Source organism: Chaetodon trifascialis, chromosome 14, assembly GCF_039877785.1.
Source record: "Chaetodon trifascialis isolate fChaTrf1 chromosome 14, fChaTrf1.hap1, whole genome shotgun sequence".
NCBI classification, from domain to species: Eukaryota; Metazoa; Chordata; class Actinopteri; order Chaetodontiformes; family Chaetodontidae; genus Chaetodon; species Chaetodon trifascialis.
The window spans coordinates 22775001-22787099 of record NC_092069.1 but is presented as its reverse complement, the minus strand read 5'-3'; the positions used below and the strand labels follow the sequence as shown (position 1 = coordinate 22787099).

Sequence of the window (12099 nt, the reverse complement as noted above, 5' to 3'; positions counted from 1 at the left end):
TTTGAAGTTGTAATCTAAAGAACAGGTCAGACATTGTGCCCGTCCCGTCCAGTCTCATATCGAGCCATTTGATTGGCACACTGTCAAGTTGATGGCGTTTAATTTGGGGCTTTTGGGAGGTGGTGTGTGTTAAGTATTTAAAACTGAAATACTGACATGAATAATAATCTGGCAATGTTTCTTTAAAGATTTACAGTCCCTTTGTGAGCCAGTGGAATGACTGAAAGCCCGGCTTTTGACTCATTTGCTAATAATTAAATCCAAAACTAAAACACAACTAGAAAAAAAAAAACAAAACACTGAATTACTAACTCAGAATTAACGGTTTGTACTTCTGGAGCAGAACTCGGATGTTCTGGCTTCAGTTTGGCTCTTTATGAACGGTGACAGCTTTCAACTGCTGCCGGAAAATGTTGACGAAATAAAAATGATCCACAGCTAGAAAAAAAATATGTTTCTCCGACGATGCTTCAATAAATGTTTGCAGCCTTGGAGAATGTTGGCGCAGTCGATGTCAGGTTTTTACTCTTTTTGTGACGTTCTCTCTATTTATTGTTTGACATGTACGGATCTGCTTCCGCCCTGCAATTGGCTGGCGACCGGTTCAGTCGCGACCCCGCCTCTCGCCCATTGTAGCTGGGATAGGCTCCAGCCCCCCGCAACCCCCGAAAGGGATAGGCGGTATAGATAATGGATGGATGGATGGATGGATCTGCTTCCTGCTATAAGTGCGTTTTGCACTGAAATCTAGAGGTGGTTAAACTTTAAAACACAGATCTTGATGATTTTATGGATTAGAAACATCCTTTTGTCACTTTTTACTTTTATTCTAACGTAATATTAAACCTTTTGTGAGCAGAAGCTGACTGGATTGTTACTGCTTCACATGCCACATGAGTCTTTCACACATTTTTACGCACTATGATTTTGGCTCGTGTAGATTTATACATAACACATACTGTACGCCCTCTCTCCACACACACTCATCCACATGGTCTGCTATGGGGGTTTTCTCAGTCCTTGGGAAACATGGGTCGCCCTGTACTATGCTGGGGTTCCCATAGCAACAGCAGCCGCTGCAGCAGACAGAGCAGGAAGTGTGTGTGTGTGAGTGAGTGTGTGTGTCTGAGGGAGAGGAGCAGGTTAGCACTGAGATGGGCGAGCATGCAGACGCTACAGGAGGAACGCAGGATATGAGGATTTTACGACGGCACACCTGTAGAGCATAGACAGGGCTGTGCTTGCGTGTGCATGCATGTGTGCATGAATACGTGTGTGTGTAATGGAGGGTCACCTGTTTCATGTCTACAGCCATGTGTACACCCTCAACAATCTGTATGCGGAGAATATGACGGTAAGGTGCATGCATACTCCCTTCCGGCATATTCAGCAGACACCAGAGTGTTGCATATTTTGGCTTCGTTTGTGTGTGCTGTGTGTTTAATGGGGATATATATATATACGTCAGGCTGTGTGTGGAATATTTCTGCATACTGGTTTTAGTGGTTTTCTGCCAGTCGGGGTGGTTAAAAGAGAAAGGCTTTTCTCAAATCAGGGTGTGTGTCACAGCAGTGTTGTCTCACCATCAGCTTACCTAACGCCTCATTCATATGTGTATGAACTCTCTGTGTCCGCCCTACTCTGGGATCCGATGCTTATTGTCTGTTATGTCACTCCTGCGAGCCTATTGGCTGCCCGGCAGAGTCTGTCCACTTTGTGATTGTTGAAGATGAATGTGTGTTCACGTCATTATATGTGATTTTCCTCGCTCGGTCTGATTCGTGCTGACTAACCCTTTGATTTTTCTGTGTGTGTTTGTACAGGTGATCCTGGTGCAGGTGAACCCGGGGGAGACGTTTACCATCCGGGCAGAGGACGGCTCACTGCAGTGCATCCAGGGTCAGTCCCCTCGTACATTATTGTGTTATCTTATTAACATGTGGCTTGGTGTCACTATGAGACAGTTTTCCCATCACTTTAATTATTTGCCGGCTGCACATTTGAGGGCTGGAAATACAGTTTAATGAGTTCACAAGCTTAACAGAAACAAAATAAGATCAAGCTTAACATAGGGAGTCCGTGCAGGGATTATCATGTCAGTTTTATTAAGTGGTGACACAGGTGAAAGCATGAATTCTTTAAAATGTATTTCTAATGTGATGCGTTCATGTGCGGTTGGAAAAATGATACGCTGCTTGGAGGCAAGCCAGCCAAACTTTCAAAGCTTTATTTTAAATCCAAGAAGCTATCAAATTATCCTGTTAATGACATCCATCATCATCATCATCACTCAGCGGAGCTGAGGCTCCGACTCTCAAACTTTCCAGCAGCACATGAACGCACCATATCTGTTCCTTCAACTTCATCAACATACAGCAGTATTTTTACGTCTCTACACCAGCGTTTGCAGAATAATGCTTTTGAAAATAGTAATGTTAAGAATGTTTGGCGGACATCAGTACCATAATTCCCTGATTGTAGTCTTTCAGGAGTACAGTCAATAATGCAGCAGTAAGGGATGAGGAAAAGGAAGTGAGGGGGAAATGCCTGCATCTAAGCGTGTTATCTGCACATTAAAAAACATCACTTGAAAGCACAGTCATTGACAGAGTGTGCAGCAATGGTCTCACTCTCTGGCTGCATCTGATAGCAATACATGAAAAGACTTGAAATGTAAGCCACTTAGGGGCTATTAAAGACGGAAGGAGGTGGCAGCAACGCGGGAATTCCCCGACTCGCGTCTCACTTTGATGATGTCAGCGGAGTAAGCTGTTACTCTGAAACTTTGAAAGGGCGCCTTTGTTTTCTCCTCTGTCTGCCTCTCGCTTCTTCTCTCACTCCTTTCTTTGCCTTCTGTGTGAAGGTTTTCTTTGAGCTTTGGCTCAGACGCTGACTGCCTCCCCTGGAAAAAAAAAACAAAAAAAAACCCCACCATAACCATCACCCCATAGTCTATGTTGTAACTAATTACAGCCCGCCTCCTTTTCTCTGCCCGCTGTGTAATTCAATTTTTCCCTGAAATCAGAGGGATCGACCCAGGCAGACCTTAGAGGCGCACTGATAATGCCAGATCGCATCCGTCCAGCCCATCGTGTGCTGTTTCTAAGATGCGCAGATACAGTTGACCAAGACATTTCTAGATATGGATCAATGGCTCATGAGAAGATGGAAGAAAAAATGGTTTGAGTGGGATGCCAGACACTTGTTGTGTTGACGTAGTTGTGGGTCTGTTTATTTGCGGGGGTGCATTTGTGCACTTGCATGCAAAATTTAGCATGGAAGGCACAGTGTGTATCTGTGTGTGCCTTTTACTACGGTCGACGACGGCTAATTGGGCGTGTGTCTGAGGGCTCGGGGTCATGTTTGAATGCACATATTATTAATGCGGAGGGCCACACACACTCAAACTCTTTCTCCCTCTCTTTCTGTCTCTCTCTGGAGGAGGTCACTGGGTTTAATGAGAGGTGGAGTGTGGCAGTGTGTTTCGAACTGAGCCGCTCTTTAGACAAGTGACTCGGTGTGATTACCGAGACCTCAGAGCTCCGGGTTTGTGCATGCATGTGTACTTGTGTGCCAGCGTGTGTGTTTGCACTTTGCCGTACTTATGTGCAAGTGTGTGTGACAGGGAGCGAGATTACAGAGACCTCAGGGCACAGCCAGGAACCAGCTTTTATATAAAGTAACCTCTGTTTAGCTGCAGCACCGCGGCGCACGCATGCAAACATGCACACACGTACACACAAACAGACACAGATGCTCTGCCAAGGCGCAACCAGCCTGGAGACGTCGACGCAGCAGCCAAAAGAGATTCTTTCATACGAAGCTTCAGCCTTCCCTCTCCTCCACACACTTCTCCCTGTCCCTCTTTCACTCTGCTCAACTTCTTTTCCTCCCACCTCTTTCCTTCTTTTCCACTCCTCCTCCTCCTCGTTCGTCTGCCTCTACCTTAAAGCAAACCTGGAGCAGCAAAGAGACGATTGTATTTGTTGGATTGATGTTGCGCTCATTAGCCGCATGCTACCGGCTGAATTGTGCACTTTTATTTAGACACATTAAAATCCTGTTTGAGCTCCTGGCGCACAGTCAAATAATTCAAGTTTGAAAGTCATTTCAAGTAGTCAGTTATCTCAGTGATGAGCTTTACCTGATCTCTCTTGCTTGCTTTTAGTCTTTATGGGTGTTTCTTTGTTTCAGTGAATCTGAATCTAAAATCCTTCCCTGCACTGGCCTGTTAATCAGCATGCACTGTGTGTGTGTGTGTGTGTGTCCATCTCCCGTTTAAACACACTGACCCCTTGGTGCTCCGGGGGTCAGTCAAAGCTGACCCCCACCAGCTCTCCCAGTCTATCTCCCACCATCTCACCGTGTTGCTCTCATGTATACACTCCTCTCCCTCCTTTCCCCTCCCCCTCTCCCTTTACTCTCTCCCTCCCCCCACTAAGACCATTCCCCTGAGCTTTCCCACACTCACATCAAAGGACAAGACTCTAGAGGGTGTGTTAGAGCACCCTGCTATGGAATGTGAGTGTGGTAATATGTGTGTGTGCGTGTGTGTGTGTCTATGTGTGTTTTACAAGGCTGTGTTGGTTTACTGTGTTGTTTGCTCTTTGTTGGACTTTTATGAGGGATGATGAGGCGAGGGGGTGAAGAACAGGAAACCGTGCCCCGCCATGGAGGATGTGACATCACGGGGCAGGGGTCAGCGGTTGATTGGTTTGATTTTTACAATATGATGCAACCTCTGGTGGCCTCACTGGATGTCCTCATCAACATCTCAATAAAGTTGTGTAAGAGATGGTTAACCTATGCTGCGTTTGCATTTGCCTTGAAACTAATTATTTTACCACCAAAAAAGTTTGTTTTGCATGCAGATAATTAAGCAGCTGCTCAGTGATTATGATAAATGTCTTGTTTGCACAAAAACTTTATATCTGCCGGAGTGGAGGGTTTCCACTGTAAGAGGCTAATGCAGCAGCTGCTTTCTCATGTTTGTGGAAAAGGAAAACTGTTTGGACACTGCAGGAACTTCTTGTTTTAGAACACCTGCGACTCTTTCTATGTGGAGTTAGCATGTTTTGCCCATGTTTAGCTGAGTTTCCTGTATGTGTTCCAGTTTTCTTCTGCACCAGAGGAGATAAATGTTAGGGACGGATTCCTGTCCAAACCTCAGACTTTAGCTCTGGAGCTAATCATGGCTGTTTTACAGAATGGCTACTAATTGCTAGCTGGCGTGGGTTGTGTGCGGGGGGCTATGTGCACAGTGTGCACAGACATAATTTGCAGCTTCTCTGTTTTGATATATGGAGTGATGAAATCCTGACAAGTGGATCACACACAAACTGTCCTCATGCTCTTCATTATTAATCAGCCTGGAAGGGATCATGTGTTTGGTCGTGTGTGTGTGTGTGTGTGTGTGTGTGTGTGTGTGTGTGTGTGTGTGTGTGTGTGTGTGTGTGTGTGTGTGTTTCTGCATGCAGCTACTGTTAGCATCCGTGCACATGTATTTGTGTCTGCTCAAGGATCTCTCGTGATTCATAGTTTTTGATAAACCTTTTTTATTGACTGTTGTTTTATATCATCATTGCTGGCTCCCCTTAACTAGCCAAAAGGGGCCACAAGTGATCAACAACTGCGTCAGTCTGGACATTGTGTCCAAGATTTGCCTCCATGTGGCCTGTCTTGTCTGCTTAGACCTTGATAATGTCATGCATATTGGCCCTTGGCCCTCTGCTGAGTGGCTCCTCTAGCTCTTTTCTAGCTCTTTTTGTTGTGCTGTTTTGTTTGAGATCATACCGGTGGATGTTGGAGAGAACTTTGCTGCAATCAAACCTTTTGTTTTCCCTTTTTATTAAGATTTAATGGGAGCTGCTCCTTGAAAAGGCAATGAATGGTACATGGATACAGGTTTTACCTTCGAATTAAAATTTGGAAATTGAAAAATTAAATAAATTGGTTACAAAATGAGTAATAATCAAAGCGAATGAATAACCTTCATATCCAGTCAAAATGAAAACAAAAACAGAATAGTTTGTCTGTTTTCTTCTGAATAATCAGCCTGATTAGAACATTAAAAATGTTCAGTATTAAACTGGGACTTGGCTGAACATCTGCTTTTCCTGCACACGCTGTGGATGCAGAATCCTTGCATAATGAAGCCCATTCTCACTGCTGCATTACTGCAGTGGTGTGATGGGAAATGTAGTCCTGTCCTCTGCTGCAGTCCTGTCCTCTGCTGCTCAGTCCGGGCTGCTTCTCTGACAAACACCGGTTGTGTGACCTCACTGCGTGCACATGTTTCTGTGCATGTGTGTCATCTGGATGAAGCGGAGTGTGAATCATGTCAGGGTCTGTTTTGTGTTTTAGCAGCAGATGTGTGTTGTTTGTTTGCTCTCCCTCTTTGTGTCTCCCTCATTATTACCCTCCCTCTCCCTCTGCAGGCACATCCTAATTCTGTTATTTTGTACTTCCACACTCCTGAAATCGATCAGACCCGCCGTCATTAAGGACATTCCACTTACCTTATTTCTGAGTAGCTCAGATGGAGGATCCACAAGAGGCACCGTAGGCGGAAGTCTTTTATCTGACAGGCACTCGCTATTGAAAATGTGTTAGTAATTGGACGCTGCATACAAAGCGCATCGCCAAAGCACTGTAGTTTCATCAAATTACTGATGCAGATGGACAAACATTGTCAGCAGGTTGAGAATTATCCCATTTTTTTTAGATTGTATTTCTTCTTCACCAAGCAACCAAAGTTGAAGGTGTGGACTGAGGGGAGGTCTGAATGTTGCTCACAAAGTGAGTGTACTTGCTGTTTTCATCATAATTGACTACTGGCATCATTTCCACACTGTGTTAGTGCAGCACTCAATCACTGGGTATCAGCCAGAGATGACCAGAGTTACAAACAGGCAAGGCCACTAAATTCTTTGCACACACTATGAGACGTTTTCATGATCTGGGGTTATTAAATAAAGGCCTTGTAAGTGAAAACAAATTGATAAATGCAAATCATGCACATTTAGTGTCTGATCAGTAACTGACGTCAGTTGGGATGATTTGTGGTCTCTTGATTCCCACCTCATTGAATCTCGTCCCTGTTTCTTATGTGTGAGGAACTCTGTGAGCAAGTGAAATGAAGAGATGATGTGTTTCGCTTCCCTCCCGAGGGTTTCTGTCCGATTCTCTCAACCTCGATCTCTCTGTCATTCAGCCTTTCTGTCCCTTTCTCTATTTTCATCTCACTCGGTCTGTCTCAGCGTCTCCTTGCCTCGGCGCTCGTCTCAGTCGGATGGACGATGCTGATATTCCTGCTGCTGGTTGCGCTGCATCGCCACACGAGCACGCTGGGGTTCTTTTTGTCTCGCCTTTTGCCGGAGTGTGTGCTCCTGTGTTTGGGGGCCTTTGATGTAAATGGAAATAGCTGGTTGAGAGAAATATGGTGGAAAGTCTCGCGGCCTGTGTTTACAGCGAGCCAGATGGCTCTAAACAAGCCGGGGGAGAAGACACAAATACGCTTTTCTCAGAAGGGCTTAATGTAGAGGACTGTTTTGGAAGACACCGGTGCAGCTTTGTGGTTTTGGGAACTTTTCCAAGTCACACCTGCACTGGACAGTGTGACGATCAGACGGAGCAGGACTGAAAATTACTGCGCAAGATGGTTGTCAACTGAAAGGATTTACAATATATGTGTTGAAATATTGTATTCTTCGTCCCAAATGTACAACAAAAAGTGCTTGCAAAGTGTGTGTCCACATGGATGTGTGTCATTCTCTTTGTGAGTGTTTTTCAGTGGGTGTGACGAGACAAATGAATGAGTGTATTATTATTGTTATGGCACTTGCTTTTAGCCCCGGCGTAATGAATCACATAACCGATTTAATGTGAATTGCATATTTATGCAGTGCTTTAAATGATCAGGGTTTGTGTCTAAGTGGCCCTTCCAGACACGATTAAGTCCCCCCTTACGTTGCTATTGTTAGATTCCAACTGGCTTATCTCGACACTGTGTCCAAGGCGGCACCTTTTCATGAGCGGAGAAAACAGGTTTCCAGCTTTGTGATGATGCTTTTCTTTCAGATATTCTAATGTTTTATTTGGCATGAACGCATAAAGGAATAATGAGCCAGATGAACCACATTTGGAGACGTTGTTTTCACTGGACAACATCATCTTCATCTCATTTAATGCTTATTTGTTACAGTATATTTAGGGAATTGCACAACGATTATCCAGTGTAGTGCATCACAGCATTTACAGCTACTGCTAATTTCCCATCTGCGTCCCCCGAACCTGCAGTAGGCCTGCTTAAATCTCCCAGTGCCGCCATGTTGTCCGTCAGACATGGCGAGCAAGTGCTCATGCTCAGACAGTGAAGTCTGCGTCGTGCGTTTTGATGAGCTAACGCCGCTGTAGATTTTATTTCCTCCCCTGCTGGAAAAAAGGGTAATGGGATGGTTGGAGGGACACATGGCGGAGAGGAATCGTGTATTTGTCAGATCCCCTGTGTGTGCGTGCATCTGAATGTATGTGTGTGCATGTCGTTTTGGCTTGACAGCCAGACGGACCTTTTCGCAGAGGATTTTCCGACAAGTTTTTGGCCCTCGGGCCAACTGTAAAACCAGCCCTGGCGTCGTGTTTAGCGCGAGTGTGTCTTAATTTTGTGTTATGTCCTGTTGGATTTGGGAAACTGGTCACCATGGGAACGAACTCTCACTCCAGGTGGTGTGTAATGGAATGTGGTCCCTCTGGGCAGTTTGCGTGCGTGTGTGTGTGTGTGTGTGTGTGTGTGTGTGTGGCATACCTGTGTTTTTCTTTTTCCAGTGTTTTCCACCCAAGTGTACTTTGCAAGAAACAAAAGGACAGAGAGGATTGGCTTGGTTCATTTGGCACAGGGTAGTTAAGAGCTTGACTCTAGTGTGAGTGTGTGTGTGTGTGTGTGTGTGTGTGTGTGTGTGTGTGTGTGTGTGTGTGTGTGTGTGTGTGTGTGTGTGTGTGTGTGTGTGTGTGTGTGTGTGTGTGTGTGTGTGTGTGAGGCAGAGAGAGAGAGAGAGAGAGTTGATTGTTGTTGCATGCCCTGCCCAGTGCTCACTTATAAACTCAATGCCCTCACACAGTAGGGCATGAGGAGGCAGAAAGAGGAAGGGAGGGAGGAAGAAGCGGAGTGGAAATAAAACGACAGAATGGAGGAAGGTAAATAAAAGGGGGAGAGACAGAAAGAAAGAAGGAGGGATAGAGAGAGTGCGAGAATCAGACGCTGCATGTCTGGTCGTGTCTGCCGCCATGCATTCCGGGCGAGGCCACTTCCTCTATGCGATGACCCCAGCCACCCCTGCGCTGCTGACTTGGTCTGGTCCTCCAGTGTTTCAGGGAAGGCTGTTGGGACTGGCCCATTTAGGGCAACACGGGGAAGGGTGGAGGGAGAAAGGAGTGGGCAAAACTTTGCAGAATACTGCGTCTGTCTTTGCATGTAAGACTGTGTGAAAGTGTGTGTGTGTGTGTGTGTGTGTGTGTGTGTGTGTGTGTGTGTGTGTGTGTGTGTGTGTGTGTGTGTGTGTGTGTGTGTGTGTGTGTGTGTGAACAGCAGCTGTGAAGAGGAGAGCGCTTGCAGAATTTTCCAGAGAGAGAAAGAAAAGAGAGCTTTTCCAGGGATGAAATTCTTGGCTCTCTTGAAGCTCAGGGTACAGCTGGAGCACTTCTCCCTCCCTCCGCCCTCATTCCCTCCTCCTTTCCCTCTCTTTCCAACCTCCTTCACTTCCTCCCTTGCTTCCCTGTCTCTCCTTCCTTTCGCATTCATATCTTGTAGTATTTTTTTTTCTTTTTTTTACCCTCAGAACACCAACTTAAGTTTTTTTCAACATCCAACTGGAGGGCCCTTCAAACACGTTGAACCTTCTCCACATGCTGCTTGTGCTGCTTTTCTAATTAGATTCATTTAGGTTGCATGAAAACCTTTTTGATCACGCTGGGCTGCTGTAGTGATGCGGTGCGGTGATGGGATCAAGCAGCGTTTAAAAGGGAATAGAGCAAACGTGCCTCACTTCCTCCTGCACAGCTGCATAGAATACACATGTGCTTGTTTACATCATGTGTGTTTAGATTTCACAGGGAAGCCCCTCTTTTTTTCCCCTTCTGCTCCGTTCTGATTGGAAGGCGGGGAAAGTGTGTGTCAGTCAGTGGGAGGGCCTAACCATGGAGGTCGAGGAGTGATCGGAGGGACTGGTAGAAATAAAGGTCTGATGGTTTGAGATAGCTGGTGCCTCTCCTTGCTTCTCTCCCTCTCGCATGCACACACAATCTCCACCAAATCTGCACTTCCTCTCTTGTCTGATCACACAACAGCCATAGGACATGCACACACGCTATCATGCACACACTCATATATAAACACACACACAAACGATGGAATTCAGATCTGGGGAGTCGGGGGGGAAGTCCCTGCTAATCTAGGACTTCCAGTCTCGCTTTTGCCTTTCTTTCCACTGACATTCACACGACTTCTCCTCTCTCCTCCTCTCTCCTCCCTTCCTCTCTTTCTCCCTACACACACTTTCTCTGCTCTTTGTGGTGGACACAAGCTGAGCGCTGTTCAGACTGTGACTCATATGCGAGGAATGCCCCGCATTAACATGTGGAGAGATAGGAGGAGGAAAGCGAGGGGAGGGGGGGCGGGAGAGGAGCACAGCTGGGTACAGATGCAGCAGGTTGTGCACAAAAGGGAAAAAATGAGTAAAAATGAGTAAAAGCGTCGCTGCTCCGATAGTGGGTCAAAGTTTGAGAATTTTGTTGTGTCTTGAGGATTGAAGGGAGTGAGAGAAAGGAGGAAGACTATTACCCTCCGGCTCTGTTTACACACCAACAGCTGTTGCACTTCTTCGCGCTCTCTCTCTCCCTCTCCTTCTAGACATGTAGAGTTGATTAGCGAATGGATACAATGAGTCATCAGTGTCTGGATCGGGTATATTTGTGTGTGCACATGAACGCGTGCACATGTGTGCCAGGCGTCTTCGCATGCGTGTGTGCGTGCGTGCATGAAGAGTGATAAGTGGAGTGTGTTGCTTTATGCAGTGTGTATCGCAGGGTTACCGATCCCAAAACAATTATATCTGCAAGTCCAAGAATAGCCTCATGGGATAATACTGGAGCAGAGCGAGAGTGTGTGTGAGTGTGTGCGTGTGTGTGTCCTGTTTAGCTGTGTGTTGTTTGTGCCAAGGTGACCGTGATTTCTGACAGTGTAAACTATTTCGATGTCAGTGTGTTCCACAAGTCAGGTGTGTGTGTGTGTGTGTGTGTGTGTGTGTGTGTGTGTGTGTGTGTGTGTGTGTGTCCATGTCAGCTTGACATCTTAAAGAGTTTATGCACATATGCTCAGGTGTTAATCTGGGCACTTGTCTGCGGCTTTGAAATTTGTTTGTCTTGGTTTATGTGAGCCACGTACATCTGTCTCTGTGTGTGTGTGTGTGTGTGTGTGTGTGTGTGTGTGTGTGTGTGTGTGTGTGTGTGTGTGTGTGCGCATGTGTGCGTTAAGATGTTGAGAACAAAGCACGGCTGGGCTCAGTGTCCCTCCAGACGTTACGTTGCTCTCCTCTGGAGCAGACCCAGCAGCAGAAGTAGGTCGGCCGACAGCGCTGCTCCTTTGGGTGGGGGAGAAGCGGAGAAAGATCTGGGCTGGGTGGAGGTCTGGGCTGGCACCCAGACTACGGGCGGAACGCTAGACAGATCTCGCCTTGTACACTCAAGGATAGTTTACACAGCGATCAGGACAGGATAAGATGTAGACGTTAACATCTTATTCTAAGAAATGGCAAGCTTTGAAATGAGTTGAGGAGGTTTTTTTATTTGCAAATGAGAAGCAAAGTTTAGAGGAAAATCCAGTTTCACTCTGGATGCTAGGTGATTTTTTTCAGTCATTTCATAACCCGGGTGTTGTGTGTCGAGCTAATGATGATCCTAATTTGTTAAGTCTTTTGCATTAAATGGATGTATCGCATTTCGGAACAAATCTCTCCGTTTGGAATTAAATCATTTTCAAAAATTCCAAAAAGAAAGAAGAGTTTGATTCATAATAACTCACACATGTTTCTCGCTGCTCTGGGGCTT

At 45.9% G+C, this 12099-nt stretch overlaps 1 protein-coding gene across 3 annotated transcripts in view; it reads left to right on the top strand.

Annotated features, from left to right (window-relative positions):
* The window catches only part of fndc3ba (fibronectin type III domain containing 3Ba), a 91053-nt gene that overhangs the window by 26365 nt on the left and 52589 nt on the right, over positions 1–12099 (top strand). For 2 of the 3 annotated variants that reach the window (XM_070979889.1, XM_070979890.1), the window contains exon 3: positions 1824–1899. In XM_070979889.1, the coding sequence (XP_070835990.1) occupies positions 1824–1899 (76 nt within the window). Of the gene's footprint in view, positions 1–1144; positions 1355–1823; positions 1900–12099 lie in introns of those variants that run through there. The other variant, XM_070979891.1, reaches the window with a different exon arrangement.